Here is a 21,183-nt window from a genome sequence, read left to right as displayed (position 1 = left end):
TTCTTGCGCTACTCTGTTCACGCTTTTCTTATGCGCGTCACCAGTTGCTGGTTTTTTAGGGCAAGAGCGAGCGAAATGTGGTGCGTCGCAAATGAAGCACGCTGGGGATTTCGAGGAGCCTGACTTTTCCTGCGCAGCTAGGCCGGACTTATGCAAAGTTGCTTGTTGTTTGCCAGAGGAGATTCTGCCTGCAACTGTTTGCTTCCTTCCCGACCCCTTACCTTCGCAATCCTCGAAAGCCTCCACCAACCTCGCTATCTCATGTGGCCTCACCCAGCTGTCCCCTTCCTCTCGTTTGACATACTTGTGAGCCTCAGTGCTCAGTGCCTGCTTCATCTGATCTGCCACATTCAGAGCAATTAGGTCCTCGAGCATCTTGATTCCCCGCGCCGCCGTATAAAAAGCATGGTATCTTTCGATTCGCGACGCAAAATGTTGCAAGGTCTCGTTTTCAGCCGGCAGCGCATTTTGGAACTGCCTTAGGTAATCACCTGGAGACAGTCGCAGCTCAGAAAAAATGGTCTTTTTCACCCTATCATAATTATCTAGCTCTTCGGTAGAGAGCTTTGAGAACAGGTGCGGGATTCTCTTGGTCACAGGGGCACAACTAAATGGCTTCTAACCTCTTCAGGCACCTTATAGGAACGAAAAATGCCCTCGATTCCCTCGAGCCACACTGGAACCTCTGGATCTCTTGGAATCGGGGTGAGCAAACTCTTCAGGCGCTTAGCGAAATACGCCAACCTCTCTTCGCGCATTTGCCTCCCGCCTGAGTGCGAGCACTTCAGTAAACCGCTCTGCAGCTCCAACTGCCGCGATTTCTCTCGCTCGATGAGCAGCGTGGTTTTGCTCAGCTCCAGCTCCATTTCTAGCCGTCGCATAGCTGAATCGGGGGTTTTTTCAGCGCTCCCATCCGCCCTCGCAGGCCCTTTTATTCCCATTCTCTTGTCTGCCCCTGTCACCTCCTCTGCTCTCGAATCTCCGCTACCGCTGCCGCTCTCCTTCGCACTCATTATCGCAACCCTTGCGCCGCTACCAGTATCATGCACAATTCCTGTCACTCGCTACAAACTGCACGACACCAGTGGGTTCCGAGGACCAGCATAAGGGCCACTCACCTTTCCGCTGGAGTAGCCACCCTGCTTTCCCCGACTACCGCCTCGTCTGCCGTTCCTGCGCTCGGGCTTTGCTCCTCTCCGCTGCCAAGGCGCGATGTAACACTTGGAAAACACACGAAAGGTCCACCGCTAGTCCATCAGCGGCTGATGTCACTTTCGTGGCCTGATCTTGGCTGGTGCGCTGGAAGTCAGTTTCTTGATGCGCTGAGCACCGCTGGTTCGGTCCGTTGGCCGTGATGCGTGGCGTCTTTCACTGGTGCGCGGCTCGCACCTTACGCGCACTGATGGCTCAGTCCGTTGGCCACAATGCTGGGCGTCTTTCGATGCTGCGCCGCTAGCTCCTTAGCTTCAGTGTCGGTCCGTCGATCTGAAGTGATGCCTCGGTCCGTCGGCCACAATGTTGCTGTGTTCTCGCCCTGTCCTCTTTCGACGGAGACTTCCCTCTCAAGCGCTGTCCGTCGGCCTGGAAGTCTTCTTGCTGAACAAGTTGTTTTGCGATCGCCGAAGGTTGACGGGAGACGGTGATCCTGTCGGCTGCGCCAGTAAACTTCTTTTCGATGTTTCTTGAAGTTTTTTTTTTTTCTTCTCGTTGGTTATGGTCCCGTCTCCTTGCTTCGTCGAAAGAATTTCAATGGGCCGAATTAAATTGACAAACTGATTTAATTAAACTAATAGGTCGGATGGATGAACAAACACAGCACAGTTGAGAGAAAGAACAAATAAAACATAGAGTTGGGTCGCCCTCCGGCTTAAGACAGTCCGTCGTCCCAAGCGAGCGTACGGGAGAACGTCCGTCTTCTCCTTCGCTCGGGCCGCGACTCCCCGGGCCACCCATCGCACCTCGTCCCGTGAAAACGTCCTTGGTGCCCCCCCCCCCCCCCCGTTCACACAGATTCGTGGAAAATCGTAGCCGAGGTCCAGTTCGCTGAAGCGTCCCAACCCCGGCTTTTCCACCACTGGCATTCCACTCTCGAGGACGCGCACGAGATTTACGACCGCACTTTACACATACAAGATAAAAAAACAACACCAAACGGACGCTCGACGGGGTCCGCCGGCGGCGTTCGGAGCCTGGCGCGCTAACCACCAGGCCAAACATAGAACGGCAGAGTGCCCTTCAATGCGCGATACCCCTCGCCCCTCAAGAAAGACACAAAACAGATAACGCGCACAAGCAGGGACACTTCACACTGTAACCCAAAAACAAGGAAAGGGTCCCCCCTCCCCGGGTACGGGCGCCGCTCCGCCCGCGCGCCTTGCGGGCCGGCTGCCCGAAACGGCAGGGAACACAAACACACACAAAAAGAAAAGTCGAGAAAACATGCACTGTTGACGACCTTACAGGTACCTTACTATCAGTCATATCCATACCAACAAGTAGGTTATAAAAAATGCTCAGAATAAAAACAGCTCTTATCCATGGCCTTCATTCATTAAGAAAATGCATTTGACTCAGCAAAAATCTCGGCAGTGAACAGCCATTGCGAAATGAGGGTGTAGACGAGCCGTACGTGATATTACTGGAATATATATGTGGTGGCTGAACAGAAACCATAGTTCTGCATAAAGAAAGTAACAAATTCCCATTAAGAAAGGCGTTATGCAAGAAGACACGATCTCCCCAGTTTAATTCACATCTTGCTTAGAGGAAGTATTCAGAGACTTGGAATGGGAGCAGTTAGGGATAAGGGTAGATGGAGAATACCTCAGTAATCTGCAATTTGCTGATGACATTGCCTTGCTAAGTAACTCGGGGGATGAACTGCAAATAATGATTGATGACCTAGACAGGAAAAGTAGAAAGGTAGGCTTGAAAATCAATATGCAGAAGACTAAGGTAATGTTCAACAGCCTCGGGAAGGAACAGCCGTTCACAATAGGTTGCGAAGCACTGAAAGTGCTAGGCGAATGCTTTTACATAGGACAGGTAGTAACCGCAGATCCAGAATATGAAAGAGAAATAACTAGGAGAAAAAGATTGGGATGGAGCACATTTGGCAAGTGTTCACAATCACAGAATATGACTAGCAGCTTACCGGTATTGCTCATGAGGAAAGTATACAACAGCTGTATCTTACCTGTACTCAACTATGGGGCTGAAACGTGGAGGCTAACGAAAAGGGTTTTACTTAAGTTTAGGACAACGCAAAGGGCTATGGAGCAAAAAAATGGTAGGTGTAACGTTAAGAAATAGAAACCGCGCAGAATGGGTCAGAGAAATAACTGGAGTTAATAAGATTCTAGTGGAAATCAAAAAGATGAAATTGGCACGCGCAGAACATGTAGGGCCATAACCTATGGTAGCGCATAGATAGGACAACCGATGGTTGCTTAGGATAGCAAACTCGATTCCACGAGAAGGAAAGCATAACAGGGGGCGGCAGAAAGCTAAGTGGGCGTATTAGGTTAAGAAGGGCACGGTTAAACAGCACCAGGTTAATTGGAGGAGTATGGGAGAGGCTTTCGCCGTATAGTGGATATATTCTGACAGATGATGATGACGCGCCTTCCGTTTCCGCGGAAGAGCATTTGTCCACAGTCCTGATGTATCCGAAAACTAGATGGAAGAAGGTGGAGCAAGAGCTTCGTTGAAGGGCTGCGACAACCCAAAATCGAAAGGTATCATGGAGGCTAAAGGACAATCTAGCGTCGGCACGTGTCTCAACAAATAATAAACAATTGCACATTAAACGAGAACGGCAGGGAATCAACGGTAAAGATAGGGAACGCACTCACTGCCGACTGATCTTCTTTGAGCAAGTGGGCCGTATTAACGCAAGGAAGAGAAACCCCATGACTAAACGCGAAACCTAAGAATATCAAGTTGCGTACAGGAATCGCAAGAAAAGATCCGCGGTCATCGGAAAGCTAATGATCATGACTGACACAAGCTAGAACATCAAAGGAAACAGCGAAAGCAGCACAAAAGTCCGGATGCAATTGAAAAGAATAAGTGATGCCTCTGCCCTGTGCAAATTTGCCTTCTCTCTAATAGAGCACCAGAAGGTAGCCAGCCCATGTCCTATCCCGTATTGTTTCGCTCTAGTCCTCGTTTTCCCGCGCCGCCAAGTTGCCTATCAGCGTATCATGATATATAACCGACCAGCTGAAACCAAAACATTTAAAAGTGTTAACAAAGCCACAGAATCGATGGATTGAACAAATCGTATAGGGGTGTTAATGTGGAAATCAGTAGATTGCTATTTGTACAATGAACGAATTACAGTGCTTCCGTGGGTCAAAAGCACTCTGTTCTGTGAAACACTTAAGCTACAGTCGAACAAAGATAAGGTCATCGATTCTGACGGACATTTTAAAAATGCAAGCTACTTTGACAACCTGATTATTTCTTAATGAAGTTATCAGATTTCAACACATCGCATAGTGTACTCACTTTCCGAGCCAAGTTATTGTAAAGTCACTGTAATGTTGGACAAGCAAATTGGTTACCAGGACGGCGATTTTCTTCCTACACACAGACACTGAAGTAAGGGTTGGTGCAGCAAAACCTCATGCCCTGTTCCTCTTTCCAACCTTGTAGAGGAACTGATACTGCAGTATTGCAAAATGAATGGGCAGCACCCGCCCAAATAACGGTCAATAAAGTCAATTATGCAGTGATTATCTTAGCTAATATTTTCGGTCAATATTTATCCATTTCAAGTTTATAGGTGCGACGTAAAAATTCACGGCTATCTCTTTAGCCAGAACGCCGCACCCGCATGTACACGAATTTCGCCACATCAGTCCCGCAACGACGACCCCGTCTGGCTTTCTTCTTGCGCTGCCGGTGGCTCATACGTGTCCGCGAAGTCCCTGAGCGGAAACTGGCGCACCGCTTTGGTATGCGCCAGCTCGTGCGTGCCCCCGGTCATTTGGGGATGCTGAGTAGCGGCAGCTCGCACCCTCAAGTCATCGCTGAACAAGCTCGGGATCCTCTCCAGCGCTAGCAGCTTTGTCTCGGGTAGCAGACGCACGAGTACTGCCAGGGAGAGCGCAGATGAGACGCCGGCCAGCACGAAGTAGAGAACCTGGTCTGAGTTCGCTCTCAACGACCACTGGAAGACAAAGAAGAGCGTGCGGTCTGTGGCATACGTGAGCCCCGCCAGCAGACCGTGGCGCCGCGGAGGCAGGATCTCGATGCACAAAAGATAAGCTACGGGGCCCAGGCCCAGCGAGTAGGCGACCACGGAACAGAGTGCTGCGCACACGAGGGCACGCTCGTAAGTGGCATTCTCGGCCAGGGTATCAGCGACCGTGGTGCGCCAGAAGAAGTAGGAACTGATAAGAAGGATTCCGGTGATCAGCAGCGAAGAGACGAACACGAGGAAGCGTCGACCCACAGTGTCGGTAAGGAAGATAATGCCTGGCATAACGATGATCTGGAAGATGATCATGGCCATGTCCTTGCGTCCGTAGAAGAGATCCTTGTCGCCCACCAGCTGGAGATCTTGAAACTTCCTCATCTGCGTTAAGGAATCAGAGGTTCTCGTATCTCACTCTGCATCAGCTACTTCCTGTTGCACTGGTTCGCCCATGCACCTTTCAACTGCACTACATTATAAACATGAGCCTGGTTGCGTACCGCACACACCTTGCCGTAAAAGCTGGATATGCAGCTATGGATGTAAGGCTTCATGCTTAACTCGTTGCACGACAGATTGCTAGCACATTCAGAATATCATCTTAGGTTTGGCGTATGTATTCATAACCTTTTAGTTTTATTTGTTGTCACAACATTCACTTTTATTAATTATTAGTCCACGCTGTTAAGGTGTCAGCGTTAAAGGCAACGTTCTGAAGAAATTGTAGGGTTGTCGTCATTGTAAGCAAAAATCGCGTGTACGACTCCGGCATGTCTCAGTTGAGGGGCGGCATGACCGTGTTCTGATTAGTCGGCAGCTTGCGTGACGCCACGTGACGTCACGAGACAACATGGCGTGACAAGCCGTGTTAACTCGAGCTTCTAAATTGAGATTAGAGGCTGAGCGGCTGCATATAATACCATGACGCGCCAAATGTTGGGCCTAAAACTTATACATTTCCATGGTTCAAATGAAACCTCCCCCTTTTTCGCAACCCCGCCTCCTCATCTAGAAATCATGCAAAATAAGCCATAAGTCAGCTCATTCAATGACTTTCCGCCCCTACACTATACGCTGACGAAACGAGTACGCTTACTCCCAAGGATCCGCCCAGCAGGCGCAGCCAAAAGACGAACAGGGCGCACACCACGGCACGCGGTGGCGTGTGAAGACGCTGCGTGCGGATCGCCATGAGCACGCACTCATCTCCGGTGATCGCGATGCCCAGCAGCTCGTACGCACGTTGAGCATCGGTGGTGCGGTCAACCTGCAGCGACAGGGCAAAAGGAAATTACAAGACTGCACTAAAGCCTGTTTAGAGCGAAAGCAGCGAAAGTCACTTCACGGGAGTGTTTCCCAAACTGCATTGTCATTGTCATTTCTACTGTCATGATAATCAATAACGGCATCGTCATTGTCGTTACGGGTAAAGGTTCGATTCCCGGTGGAGACATTTTTTTTCTTTAAAGGTTCATGCGGCGGACACATCCGAGTGACACATCCAGCGGACAGACACGAACGTCACCTCCGTGAGCCTAGAAAGACTTTCGCCTTAAATATACATGTCGTCATCATCATCATCAGCCGCACTATACCCACTGCGCGGCGAAGGCCTCACCCATATTCCTCCAATTAAGCCGGTCCTGTGCTAGCTGCATCCACTTGACCCCTGCGAACATCTTAACCTCATCTGCCCATCTAACTTTCTGCCGCCCCCTGCTACGCTTTCCTTCCCTTGGAATCCAGTTTGTTACCCTAAGCGACCATCGGTTATGTTTTCTTCGAGCTACAAGTCCTCCCCATGCCCATTTTTTCTGCTTGATTTCCACTAGAATGTCAGTGACTTGAGTTATTTATCTGTCCCACTCTGCAAGTTTCCTACCTCTTAACGATATCCCTACCGTTTTTCTTTCCATAGTCATCTGCGTTGTCCTCAACTTAAGTAGAACCCTCTGTGTTAGCCTCCACGTTTCAGCCCCATAGGTAAGTACGGGTAAGATGCAACTGTTTTATACTGTCCTCTTTAGCGATACCGGTAAGCTGCTAGTCATAATCTGGGAGTGCATGCCAAGTACGCTTCATCCCAATCTTATTCTCCTTGTTTCCCTTTCATGGTACGGATCTGCGGTTACTACCTGTCCTAACTGGACGTATATTATACATGTAGAACAACATTAATACTGCTTGTCTATAGCACACACAGCTAACGATTCTTTGCATTGACCAAAATGAACCCTCGTATGTTGAACTATAAGCCGCAATGTTAGGCGTCGACGCCGTGAGCGGTTAACATTTAGGGTTAGATAAGTAAAATCATCTGCATGGTTCTCGCTTGTGGTAGTTGGCAGGTGAACTGGCTGTGCACTGACTGGTCGCTGGGTTGTGTTTCATTACGGGACCATGTGACACGGTCGAATCGGCAGGCAGTGAAAACTCGGGCTTCATGATTGAGATAGCAGATTGAGACTAGAATCTAGCCCTGCAGAACCACCTAATCGCGAGTTAAACACGTTACCTCCGGCCATGGTGGAACGTTCGCACGGCTATAGGTAGAATAAAGAATTTTTTATCTATATCGCGAGGTCTTTCAGATAATGTGGTGTCTTACGCATGTTAATCAGTACACTTGGATTACTATTACGTGGAAGAGAACAATTTTATTTGGAGTGATCTACACAAGGTATTCCGCAAAAGGCATGTCAACTAAAACACAATTACCTGAAACAATACATTACCTCCCTTTAAATATCGACAATCGTGGGCAGACCGACATTTTATTTCTTCATTCAATCAAACTGTTCCACCAAGTATAACAACCAAAAATATTTCGCGCACTACATATATATTATTTGGTTCTGGGAATATACCACAATGGCTTCAAGCTTACTTTACTAATCGGCTCCACTTCCTGGATTATGAAGGATAACGTCCGGGATATGTGCTGAGTGTCCAGCAGACCGCAAAGCATAATATTAGCCCCCTTTCCTTTCCGCGTCTTTAAAAAGGACATTTTAGACAACGTTAACTGTAGAGTATCAGGAGTATCAGGACGAGTGCATCAGGACCGTATAATTCTTATCAAATTATAGCAGCAAGTTTCCGAATAGTGCCAATAATCGCAGACGACACTTAATTGGAATTGATGGAATTGAACGCTGCCGCAACACGGAAACGGACACAGAGAGAAAGGGGACACTTAACACTTAGGAAGGGGACACAGAAGGGGACACTTAAAGGGGACACTTAACAGAAATGGGGTTATTCCGGGCACTTAACTTATATAAAGCCCTTTCTATTACAGTAACAATGGAAGAAAAAAACCCACTAAAGTATGCCTATGGGAGTCAGCACAAGGAACTAAAAAACCGATGAACCTAAGCAGTCACGAATTCTGATCTCATCACACTTAAAATGGAACAGACAGCCTTCGTATGTAACACTAAACCACTCATCATGCTCTATTCCTTAGCGTTCCCTAATATGCGCTTCACCTGAAACAAAATAATTAGCTTAAGCTTCACTTGTTCGTTCGGTACTCTAATATAGATAGCATCATTTGTTGGGTTCCGTTGACTAACCATTTCATCGATCAACTAGGAATTCAGCGAAAGGCCATTAGATCCATTTATAATAAGTACCACCGTAGCGACTCCCCAACTGAACTGTTACGCAAAGCTGGTCTTCAAGCAATGCATCATGGGGCCATATTCCTGAGGCCGAAGTTTCTTTTTTTTTTACTTTTAAACAACGCATTCAATATCGAAATATATATTGACATTTTCTAACTCTGAGAACTCGAGAACAAAGCATAATAACCAGTAACCACTTTAGTGAGTTCCGATTTCATAGTGACGCTTCAAATGTTCGTTCTTTCTTCAAGCCATCCGCGATTTGAATAAGTTGCCATATGATGTTGTCACCTAAAATTACTTAGATTGTTTTTTTTTTTGTTGTTTTTGAAGGCTTTTCAAGTATTTAATAGGAACGAATACACTTCTCTGGAATCGCTTTTTATAAGGCGAAAGCCTTTCTATGCTCATGGAACGAAATCCCGTGCGCGAGAGTTGCACGAGAGTTGTGCGCGAGATCTGTCACATCCCACGAGATTCCGCGAGATGTGTTCTTGTCTAGTATTCCTGCCATCTGCAATGCTACACTTGATTGCGCGCCAAGGAACGAACGCCACGCGACAGGAGCGATGGTGTACCGTCCAGAAGCCCACTTTCCGGAGAAAGTGCTATAGATACTGAGCCTTCCCTTTCCTGTAACCCAATTATATTTATATGTAGCACAGCAACGAACACAGGTAAGAGGCAAACGATGAGAGGCAAATGAGAAGAGAAGAAGGGTAGGCTTTAGCCATTCCCCTCTTGGGGGACATCTAAGACACCCTCTAATTTTTCATTTTGTTTTCTCTGTGTGTGATTTATTATATTACATTAGAATGCTTTTGTTTTTCATTTCACTATTTTGCAACCGACATTTTTTCGTTGTCTCCATTTCTGCAGTTCAATTGTCTGCGCACATATATACATTCCGGCGCATATAACTTGTCCCTGTCTTCCAAAAGCCAACTGAATAGGTTCCATACAAAACGTTTTCATACAAACATGATGTGAAAAGTTATTAGGCTCGTCACAGAGCCCGTTCCACCAGAAAAACGCAGATGGGCACATGTGCCTAGGCAACCGCACCTGGAGCAGCCAGCGTGGAGACTCGACAAGCCAGCTCATGAGTGAAACAAATATCAGGTAGGGCGCGAGCGAGAGCAGGGCCAGCCACTGCCAGGCCACACGATGGGGGAAGACTCCCGCGGCGAGGCGGCCCAACAGGTAGAAGCTGTGCTGGATGCCCAACACGACGCCACGGTCATCGTCTGGTGCCACTTCGGAGAGGTAGACGTGTGAGGTGAAACCTCCCACGGTGACAAACAATCCCTGCACCGCCTGGAACACGCATATCAGGAAGCCCGGCGTCGTCAGCGGCGGGAGCAGCGTAGACACCACCGTCGCCGTGGCAGCTGCCAAAGAGTGAAGGGGGCAGTCACACATCAGTCATAGGAACTCAGGCAGTCACAGGTTGGGCGACAGTTCTGGTCGAAAAAGTACAGTCGCAGGACACTCACACGCTGGTCAGTTATGCGGCTTTGCGAGAGGGAGGCTGAAACTACTCACTAATCAGTATCGATATATGATGAATGGTACCATGTTCCTCATCCAGTTTCTTTTTGGCGGAAGTCACATTGCGTGCGTTTGTGTGCGTCCTGCCTTTCCTTCGTCCGTGTCTTGTTAGCGCAGCTTTTTATTGCATCGGAAGTCAATATCGACTGCTTTCGTTCCTAAGAGGACCAGTTAGGAAAGCGACCCGCATCTCTCAATTTCCAGAGTGCCCATAGGTACAGTGCATCCGATCCTGTGATGACAGCCTCGTACTGCCGATTGCACGTCGTACGCACCTAGCAGGTGCGCCTAGAATTAGAGAATATCTGCATGCGCCCAAAATGTGTCAGTATTGCCAAAGAGCGTAAGAAACGCCAGAAGTTGAAAAGGAGAAGCCTACCGCCTTTCGATAGTTTTCTTTTTCTCTTTTTTATCAATCAGAAAGTTCATTCTTCCAACCGAACGACCGGCTACAGTGCTAAGAAACAAAGCAAAACAATTTAGAACTTCATAAATTTTGGTACGGTGCTCTCACTTTCTCGGTGGCATACCCTGCCTGCAAATCTTGAGACATTGCGCACACAAAATATAGTTAGTAACTTTATGAAACTTTACGGACATAACAACTGCTGCGTCGCCTAGGCGGCGCGTACAGCGGCAATACTGAGCATGAAATTAATTAAGATGCGCAGATTTTTTTTTAAGTATAATTTATTGCGCTAATAGTTCGAACTAATAAAGTGAATGCAATAAATAAATAAAACTACTGAAATCAATCTGATACAAACCAAATATTTTGCTGTAAGCAGAGCAGCCGACAGCAAGGCTCCTATAATTAAGTGGCGCAGTCCCTTGAGCGATTTCGTTTTATAAGTATTTTAAAGCAGATCAAGCAAGGTGAAACAAGTTGCGTCCCTTAAGTTCAGACAAAAATAACTGCTTGTATGGCGATGCAGCACTATCAGCTATTATAGTATATTTACTTCAGATGCTCCGGGCTGATACCATGCTAGCCACAAAGAGAGGATGCAGCATGAAGGTGTTATGCGCTCAGACGTGACCGTATTGGCAGACAAAGCATCATTATATGTGTAAAGCTCGAGTTCTTTCCACCTTACAGAACCACCAAGTGGTGAGATCTATCCACAATATATGCCAAGATTTTTTTACTTTTCCCCAACAGCAGGCTTTAAAATCTTTGCTAGGGCGAATTCACGATTCATGTGTACAGCTTTGCCTATAGTCTTGAATACTGTTTTTACGATGCCGATTTAAAAAAACGCCGATTCACAGCTTCGTTTCCTGCCGTTCTAGTACAATACAAAGCTTTCCTGTGCCTAACACTTATTTGCAGGCGCAGCATAGATAAGCAATAAATATGTTCCCCGTTATTTGTCCCTCTATTAATAGAGGAAGAAGTCAATGGGTGCACGAAATCGAATCATACCGAGCTTTGTTAATAATGGAGTGGATGCTGGGCACAGTGATAATGTGTACAGAAAGAGGTCATTTTTCATTTTCCTGTGGCATGAAGTTTAGACGCTCCTTAGGAACGAAGATGCAAGAGTTCTGCTTAACAAACCACTAACCAATATTGAGGCACAGCCGCTCAATGGAGGCGCACTTGGGTGCGGCCCGTCGCGTCGCCCAGAAGAGCCGTATTGCGCCTAGTTCTCATCGCCACCGCTGCGGCGCCATCGCTCCGGGACGAGTCCGGGCGGAGAGCTGCGCGCAGCGGCCGTGGCTGTGCTTTTGTTTCGGCGTCCGCGTGGTCGGCGCTTGCTCAATTTAGGATTTATGAGCGGCGTTTCACACATTCTGTGATGCTACGTGCAAGTTTGCTATTGATAAGGTGATAGCGGCATGTCATCATCACTGGGCTTTTCCAAGTCATTCGTGGTCTTCCGTTTACAACGAGAATCGAGGCAGTCGTGTGCTTCGCTGAGTGGGCACCCATTTAGTTGCGTTTCAACCACTGTAATAACGTATTAGATATTACAATCTTGAAATCGGGACAAGGTTTGGGGCCATTTATTCAGCGCGCACTTTTCTGGAAACTTACAATTGAGGACGTAGCGGTCAACATTATTGTTCAGCAAGTTCCTCCGTTTTCCCTGGAAATAATATTCAAGTGGGTACCACCACCTAAACATACTAGCTAACACAAACTGTTGCAAAAGAAACAACACAAGACAGCCAGTTCATCAACACGCCCGCAAGCTCAGGCAATTTTTTTTTTCGTTTGATTATGAAGTCGCGTGATGCACAGAAGGCACGCAAGCTTATTTTACAAGCGAAGAACTTTCCTCGAAAAAGGTTTATGCGCAAGCGTGATATTTTCCATTGTCAGATTGATGTTGCCTGTCCAGTTGGTCAGCAGTGGTCGTATTAGTTTGGTTAGGTCCTTAGTGTGACTGCGGTCTTCTCTCTCGCAAATCAACTCCGGAAATTGCACAAAATAGGGAAGAAGGGATGAAACTAACATGTTGCATAGCTTGCTGCTTCTGACCTCCGGGCACTTCACCACCTTGCTAACAAAGGTGCATGGTGATTTTCAGATACCTTAGGCGTCCGTCACCAAGAATTTTGATAAGTCGAGGGTTTTGCAGGAATCACAAGACACAAAGTTAATAAGTGGATGGGGACTAATAACATAAAATTATTGACACTCTAAAGTAAGCACTAGAAGTTATTTAAACTTTGGTAATATATAAATAATGAAAACACGGGCAGGCACTGAAAACAGAATAAATAAAAATGTTTCATGAGATTCTGTAAAACTATTCATACTTTCTCTTCAAATGGACGTGCAAGGTAACCAGCAAAGAATGCAATCGGTGCTAACTCTATGTCAGCTGCTGGCTCACACCCCACATGAATGAATCCAAGCTGACTCGAAAACTCTCTCGCAGCAGACGTGACATGGCAGTTGGCAAGGTACAACTTTCATAATCACGAATCCCAAGTTTTATAGCTGCCTATTGTTGATAGGTGCATTTGCAGACCGATGCTTGCAAGATGCCAACCTGCACAAAGCATGGCGAAATGTGTATAACATCAATCGATATATTTTTTTTTTTTTCGCTAGTGGTACCGTCAGTATTTTCTTCGAGGTGAAAACTTCAGCCCTTGCGTCAACTTTGTCGTTCCCGTTTTTGAATTGCCTTAGACTGCTAAAAGGCGATTCTATAGACCCGCTTTCAGAGCCTGCTTTAGGGCGTATCGGAAGCTGAAAATAAGATTCGGTTAAATGCAATGCACTAGTAAGGCACACAGAAGACATTGTTGTAAGATACTTGATGCGATCAAGAAGGTACTTAATTTGCGCCACTGTGGATCTGATTGTCATGATTGTTGCTTCGTACGTTTGCTTGGTTAGCCTTTGCTTTCACGTGCCTCCTTGGACCTGAATGTATTCGATATGGCAAAGTCCAACTCTTACAAATAGTCATCTGACAAATAGAGCGGCTCCTCATGGTGTCTCCATGGCTTCACTTATGCGATGTTGGGCAAGGCATACCATTTTGATATCACTGCCATAAAAGTGATCGTGGCGCTGCTATCTTGAAACACACATGCTTCAGGATGACACGGGGGTTGTCCAGGATAAAATGAAGTGTAGCTATAACAAGTGGGGAAAATAAAGCTATTGACCTGCGCACATTAATTTTTTCAAGGTTGTTTGGCTCAACATCAGCCCGCGTGAGTGACTTGTAATGTGGGCAGTTCGAGAACACGGAGGGGACAGCTGAAGGAAGCAGGATCTTCAGTTTTATGTTCTTCCTGTAATCGTCATCTGTGGAGTGTAGTGAGTATACCAGTGACTTGTCACTCGGCTCCCACCGGCTTCCTTTTCCATCCTAGCCCTCCCGAGATATGTTTTTCAGCCATGCTGCTCGACGTCGTGAATCGCACGGGAACTCATGGTAACCGATCTTTTCTTGCTTTCGTGGAGAACAGCGGCACACAGCAGTGGCCTGGCGTGGTGCTGCATACGCTTAGGACGCCGTTATGCTGAGTAGTCAAAACGATAACACGCGCCAACCCAGCCAGCGCGCTCCTTCCGCGTCGTCTGCTCGCCCGTGCCGGCGGCGTCTTCTCCTGGAGTGGTGGCGCCTTCGCGGAGAATGACGGCGGAAACTGTAACTTCTCCCAATACGCGCTTCCCCAGCCATTGAGGCGCGACGCGACGGGCCGCACCAAGTGCGCCTCCATTGAGCGGCCGTGATTGAGGATACCACATAGTTAACAGGCGCTGAAAAGTTCCAGACAGCGTGGCAAGGTGAAAAAAAAAGAAAAAAGAGCAGGGTGGGGAATCAAGTGACAGATTCTATGCCGACTCACATTTCGATGCCGAGTGAGTCACTTTACCCACAAATTTCGAACAAATTCTGATAAAGAGTTCAAGAACGCAGTTTTGAAACGAAAGCTTCACTACACCATATAAAGACAGGGGCACAGTGCCGGGCGCAGGCCAGAACTGCGCACGCGCCACGTTCTCTTCTTCCTCTTCTTCATCTTCGTCTTCTTCTTCTTCTCCTCCTCCCCTTTCTTCTTCCTAAACAAGGCACAGACCCACATGAAAGGGTTAGCCACGGTTGCTTCCCCTCGTCTTTTTCTTTTCTTTGTCTTCCTATTTTTGGCGTCTTCTGAATCGTAATTCTGCTCTATTCGGGCTCTACCAAGTGTAACCATTAGTAAAGAAGCTTTTGCTTACACACTATAGGTTTGATAAAACTAAACCAACAGCAATGCTTTTTTCCACACTTTTTATAAAAAGTTCGCTTGAACGATCAGCATATTGGTAGACCTTGTAATTCTCCCCCTTCACCTCCAAAGACATCCCTCAATTATTTTTTACAGAAACCTTACTTCTTGTGAGCTCGGGCAAACAAACTTTGAAACTGAATTTTTCCAATGCACCGGAAGCTTATGCCATTCATATAGGTTCCACATGTGCATAACAGTATGTTACTATATCCCACAGTTGCTTTCCAAATAAAAGGTGTTTCTGTGCGAGCCTGTATATCTCGCTTGTTCGATCCTCCTAACACTGTATTATTGTTTTCGTCAACATACACTAACCACCCGTTTTTTTTTTTCATGCTATTCTGTACAATCACCGCCCAGACCCGTCCAATCCTTAAATCGCAGGTAAACGCGCAACTTTTTGCCACACTGAATACAACATCGATTCCGTCTGCCGGGAAATTTCTCATTATTGTAAAAGCAGTGTTTTCTTAATGTCCTCCGTTTCCTCCGAGGCCTTCCCGCAAATGATGCGCCTCTGTTTTGTGCACGTACCAAATATGACGCCGACGCCGTAATAATAGAGTGCCAAGATGCGGCCCACGGCTTGCATGAGCACGCTTCCCAGCACGAATCCGGTGATGCTAGCTACGTCCCTGACGTCGGCCACCGCCTCGGCAATGTCGCGACCGTAGTGAGGGTCCTGCATCATCGTCTTCGCCAACATCATGTCCAGTGTGGTGCTGAAGCCGTAACAGAAGGTGGCCAGCCACGCCACACGCCTGCAGTGGGTGTTGACGGCGAGGAGAAGGGAAGAGAGGAGGCCAGAGGAAACGTTCACAGAGCTCGACTAGTTGACAGCACTTAAGGTGCTCCATGAAATGTCTGCCGCAATAGTTCCGTACGGTATAATAACGTTAGCGTATAACTATAGTTTCTAGGTGCTTATAGCGCGTGAGGCCTCGTCATGGCAGGGCCCGCATAATGTTAGAGAGCGCATCACGTCCGTCCCTATCCTGATTTGCAGGGCTTCTCGGGCCTTTCAAACTCGTCCTTATGTTCACAACACATCAAAGGCATTAAATTTCCTTTTCCGCCACTAAAACACCTCGCCAATTGAATGACCTCTCGTAGAATAACAGGATGTTTTATACCTGGCTAAAACGATGAAGCGACTAAAATTCTTTGCAGCTGACAAGAATAATGATCCCTCGTCAATGGCAAATCCCGCTGAGAAGGATTCCGATGCGGCAAGTGTCGAACTCAAGAAAAGAACTCATGTCAGTGCGGTGGGAATCAACTACGGGCCAATCGCTTTTAGCTTGTGACAGTGCATGTGACGCCGTTCCACTACACCTTTGAAGAATTTTAGAGGAAGCGAGTAGTGTAGTGGGCGAGATGCCGTGATGATATTGTTACTAGGCACGTCGAGATGTTAGGAGGCGATGGTACGTCGTAGCCGCAACAGTTCACCGTCAGGGACACACTCACAGGAGAATCAGACGTAGCTGCAGCGTCGTCTTTCTCCACTAGTCCAACACTTCGTCATCGTCTCTTTCACTGCGTACCGTAACAATACCCCCTCCCCCCCCCCCCCCCCGCGGAAGGAGCACAGTCCCGGTGCATAGACTACACAGGTGAACGCGAGATATAAGGTTTGAGGCGGGCGACATGCACGACTTCTGGATGATCGTTTGCAGGAGAGTGGCGGTTCACAGGGATAATCTCGTACGTCACGTCGGTAAGCTGCCGCAAGACCTGGTAAGGGCCCACGTAGCGGGGCAGAAGTTTCTCGCACATGCCTACACGTCGAGCAGGGAGCCAGGAGGGTAGTAGGCGTCACGGTGCTGGAGATCGTAACGGTGCTTTTGAGAACGCTGGGACGCACGAAGCCGGTCTCGAGCAATATGACGGGAGGCATCAGCGCGGGCGATGGCATCAGAAGCGTAACTGCAGGAGGAATCGTCAAGAGGCAGTAAGGTGTCGAAAAAAAGTAGAGGGTTGCGGCCGAAGAGTAGATAAAAGGGAGAGTATTCGGCGGTATCGTGCCGAGAGGAGTTATAAGCGAATGTTATGAAAGGTAAAGAGATGTCCCAGTCACGGTGATGGTCAGAAACATACATTGACATCCTATCGGTCAGGGTATGATTAAGGCGCTCAGTAAAACCGTTCGTTTGTGGATGGTAGGCCGCTGTGAAGTTGTGGCGCGTAGCGCATGTGCGCAGAAGGTCATTAACAACTTTAGAAAGGAAGCAGCGACCGCAATCGGTGAGCAGTTGACGAGGAGCACCATGAAGCAAGATGACGTCATGGTGCCGTCATGACGTCATGACGAGATGTCTAAATTGTAAAGGTACGTTGCAGCCAGCTTCATCAATATATGTTGCTACTCATTAGGCACGGACGCGGAGACTTTAATAAATAAATCTTGGTTCTTGAAATGTGTCCCATGCAAACTTCCTGGCCAGTGAAGAGCGGTAAACTTTCCAGGAAAGAGCATTTTGAGGCGATAGAGAGATGAAAAAGTTTTGTTGCTTGCCGCATCGCATGCATAGTTTATAAGGCGCCTTTTTCTTGGGGAGCCTCCTATAGGTCTAACGCGGAGCTCTATCGATGGTTGCCTCAAGGATCCTGCACCGTCCCTTGATGATATTGTTACGGACGATCAAGGAAAAAGAAGCGGGCAGTGGGGCGGACAGGAGCGCTCGTGCTAGGCCCGGCAACAATTCATTAAACGTCTCCTCACTGTCATCGACCATCTCTTTGTCCTCTGCTCTCCTGTTTTCATCAGCTTGTGGCTTCGTAACATTTGGTTGGAGGTGCGAGGCACTTTATCATCACCCCCCCCATTCTGGTCTGGAGCTTCGGTGCCCGGCGACTTCTTGCGCCGTCGGCTGAAGGTCAGGAGGCATCGCATGGCAGCTCCCCAGCCTGCCGGACCCAGCAAGACCTTGCCGTTCCTCCGCCCCGTCCCCCCGCCCCGACCACAAGACACGACGAAGGAGAGACTGACCCGAGACGCCACACATGATCACAAGACACAAGAAGAGACCTGAGCGACCATATGTGACCCCGCTGACCAGATGTGCCGAACAAAGACCCCCCGACAAAAGACACCGCTACACTTCAAGACATCCTCCCCTGCCTATGCTATGCGGTGTGTGCCTTGGCCTCCGCCATCGAGTCGTGGTAACGTGTGGCCCGAGAGTGTCCTGGGCCAAAGTTCATCGGGAATCATAGTGCCGGCAAGCCGTTCTATTCTTCCTTCTTCCTCTTCTTCCTCAAGCATCGAGACACGCCCATCATCATGCCATAGAATCAACATCGGTAACTTCCTCGTCCACGATCGGGACGGTCGCTCGGTGGCCCCGGGTTATGTTACGGACGATCAAGGAAAAAGAAGCGGGCATTGGTGCGGACAGGAGCGTTCGCGCTAGGCCCGGCAACAATTCATTAAACGTCATCTCACTGTCATTGACCATCTCTCTGTCCTCTGTTCTCCTGTTTTCATCGGCTTGCCGCTTCGTAACAATATTGCTCTCGAAAGCAATCCTGTGCTTCATTTATAAATCGTGCGAGAATGCATTCTGCTTTTCGAGCAGTGCGCAATCTTCAAATATTATTCTGAGAACTCATGAGATAATTATTTGAAGCCATCGTCAACACGTGCAAAGGAACTTCATGCTCCAGCAAACCGTCACTTTCATGGTCCCGCCCCGAGCTGGAATATCTCAACTCCTAGTGACGAGCCTAGCGAGTTCACGTTCGTGTTGTCAACTACATCCATTTTTCTCTGCTTGTGCGCATCTGTCATTCTGCGAATTTATATGCTTGTGCAACAAATACATTTGTTGCTAGTCAGCGCTCGTATTGCTCCTTTTCCTTCCACACATTTATATTTCTCCGCTCTTCCCTTCGAATATATTGTAAATGAGGTCAATTACAGACCCCCCCCCCCCCTTTTGAAAACAAAAACTGGATTTCACGCGATGCTAGTTTAAGCTATCAAAACCGTCACTACACTTTAAAAACAAAAACACCTCTTTGGGCATTCTCGCTATTCAAAAAACCCTTACACCCTGAGCCTAGGGTGTTACGGTCATTGAAAATCACCTCTTGCATATCATAAGGGTGTTACGGTTGCAGAATATGCCTTAGGGTGTTATGGGGAGGGATAACACCTCATATGCTGGGTGTAAGGCAGCGTCACTTCGTAGCCTTTTATACATGGTCGGTATATACTTTTGAAGCTCCAGAAGGCGGCAAACCTGATTTCCTGAAAGGTTTAGAGCAGCACGATTGTGGCTCGGGCTATATATGTATACCTTTGGAGCATGAGACCGGGGGAATTAATTTTTAGTAAATAATGTGAGTTTATGAAGTATCTCGTCAGCCACTGCAAATTCCATTGTCTGAAGACAATATTAAATTTAGGTAAATAACCTTCAGTGCAAAACAGAAACTGTCTGTGCAGTGGCTGGAAATCTTGTGCTTGACTCAGCACGCAAAATCTGTGCGTGGTTATCAACCCGCACAGCGCGAGGATGTGCTCACTGCAAGGACTTTTGCACCCACGTACTGCGAGTCCGGCAAAGTCTCTGCATAGTTAACCTGCAGAGCGCATGGATATGCACACTCGCATAGCGCAAGAACTGAGTGCACTCGGAAGGTTCAAGACAGCAGTCTGATCTCAAAGGATGAGACATTGACACAGGAATGGTATACCATACTATGTTAATACTTCGCATGGTTGCAAGGCTCTATACATACTCCTCACGTTCGTGTTGCGCATAATACTAATTTTCCAGTTTTAGGCTTTGTGCAAGGCCTCAATCAGTGTCTGCTGCAGTTCTGACACAAAATGTTTTGCAGAAATGATGCCTTCCATGAGATGGGCTTCAAGTGTAAAGCATGCATGCTTGCAAAACCAATACTATGTGGTCACCTGGATTGGCTTTATTCATGCCATGTCTCAGCATGGGTGATACCTGGTGATTACAAAACTTCAGCTGCTTTCAGTTCGCCAGGTTGGAGCTTGGCTAGAGGTTTTCTTCTTCAGCTGCTCTTGGCCTGGCGGGTTCGGACTTGGATACAGGTTTTCAGTGTGACGTCTGCAAAGTGCAAAAAAGGCTAGACTATATCCCAAAAATGCAAAAATTCAGCTCATGTCTTTTCAAAACATTTTGAGAAAGGAACCAGTAGGTGCTCTACTATTATTTGATAACAATTCAAAACATTTCGATTTGAACTACAGAAATCTGAGGAACAGACAAGCATACAGGCTGCTCGGCATCAGTCCACCACAAAATCTAATACCTGAGTCGAACAGATATTTTAAGGGTTTTCAAACCATACCGTATCAATCAATGACGTTTGAGCACTGCTTCGTGGAAAGGTACAAAAATTAGCGAGACAACAGAGCAGTGCAAAACTGGATATTAAACTGGCCTTTGAGAAGTAGAACTATGCACTCTTGGATATGGCTCAGCATATAGGGCTAGAAACAAAATCAAGCCTGCAAGATTATGCAATCCTAAATATACGATCATATGAAGAAAAAAAAAAAGGACACAGAACACTGCAGAAAGTACAATATCATTGCCACTTATACAAAAAAAGCTGATAAGACATTTCCAAAAGGGCATGAGTATTACATGAGCCTAGCAGCGAATTATCGATTGCAACAGTGGTGGTACAATAACTTCTAGTGAGATGATGGAATCTTTCAATGGTGATCAAGAATGCCATGTAAAAGTGGCACAACTCTATTGAAGTTTGAATGCAACTTAGAATCTTGATGGTCAATCTCCGACCGTAACTGTTACCTTCAAACGCATTTATTGTCCACAGACTGATAACAGAAGTTAGTGAAATTTGATGGATGTAGGTGCATTACATAATCCACAGCCATATCTGAGCCCTCAATGCTTCCTCCGGTCATAAAACTCTTGTCAAAGTTTTATATATGGCCAGCTCTGGGCGCTAGATGTGCCACTATGCACAAAAGTGCTTTGAACCCTCCTTGCTTGCCATTAATTCTGGTAATTATCTACATCTAACATTAAAAATATC

At 47.2% G+C, this 21,183-nt stretch overlaps 1 protein-coding gene across 1 annotated transcript in view; it reads right to left on the bottom strand.

Moving 5' to 3' along the window:
- Positions 1 to 4,861: 4,861 nt before the first annotated feature.
- Positions 4,862 to 21,183, bottom strand: part of LOC146194900 (uncharacterized) — a 65,452-nt gene continuing 49,130 nt past the window's right edge. The window contains exons 2-5 of the mRNA XM_084596666.1: positions 15,667 to 15,893; positions 9,898 to 10,223; positions 6,300 to 6,470; positions 4,862 to 5,584 (exon numbers count right to left, since the gene is read on the bottom strand). Coding sequence (XP_084452792.1) covers positions 4,862 to 5,584; positions 6,300 to 6,470; positions 9,898 to 10,223; positions 15,667 to 15,893 — 1,447 coding nt within the window. The remainder of the gene's footprint in view (positions 5,585 to 6,299; positions 6,471 to 9,897; positions 10,224 to 15,666; positions 15,894 to 21,183) is intronic.

This window comes from Amblyomma maculatum, chromosome 3, assembly GCF_055883805.1.
Source record: "Amblyomma maculatum isolate TAMU_Amacu chromosome 3, ASM5588380v1, whole genome shotgun sequence".
NCBI lineage: Eukaryota > Metazoa > Arthropoda > Arachnida > Ixodida > Ixodidae > Amblyomma > Amblyomma maculatum.
Note: the sequence above shows the minus strand (reverse complement) of the source record. Positions and strands in the feature narration are given on the sequence as shown.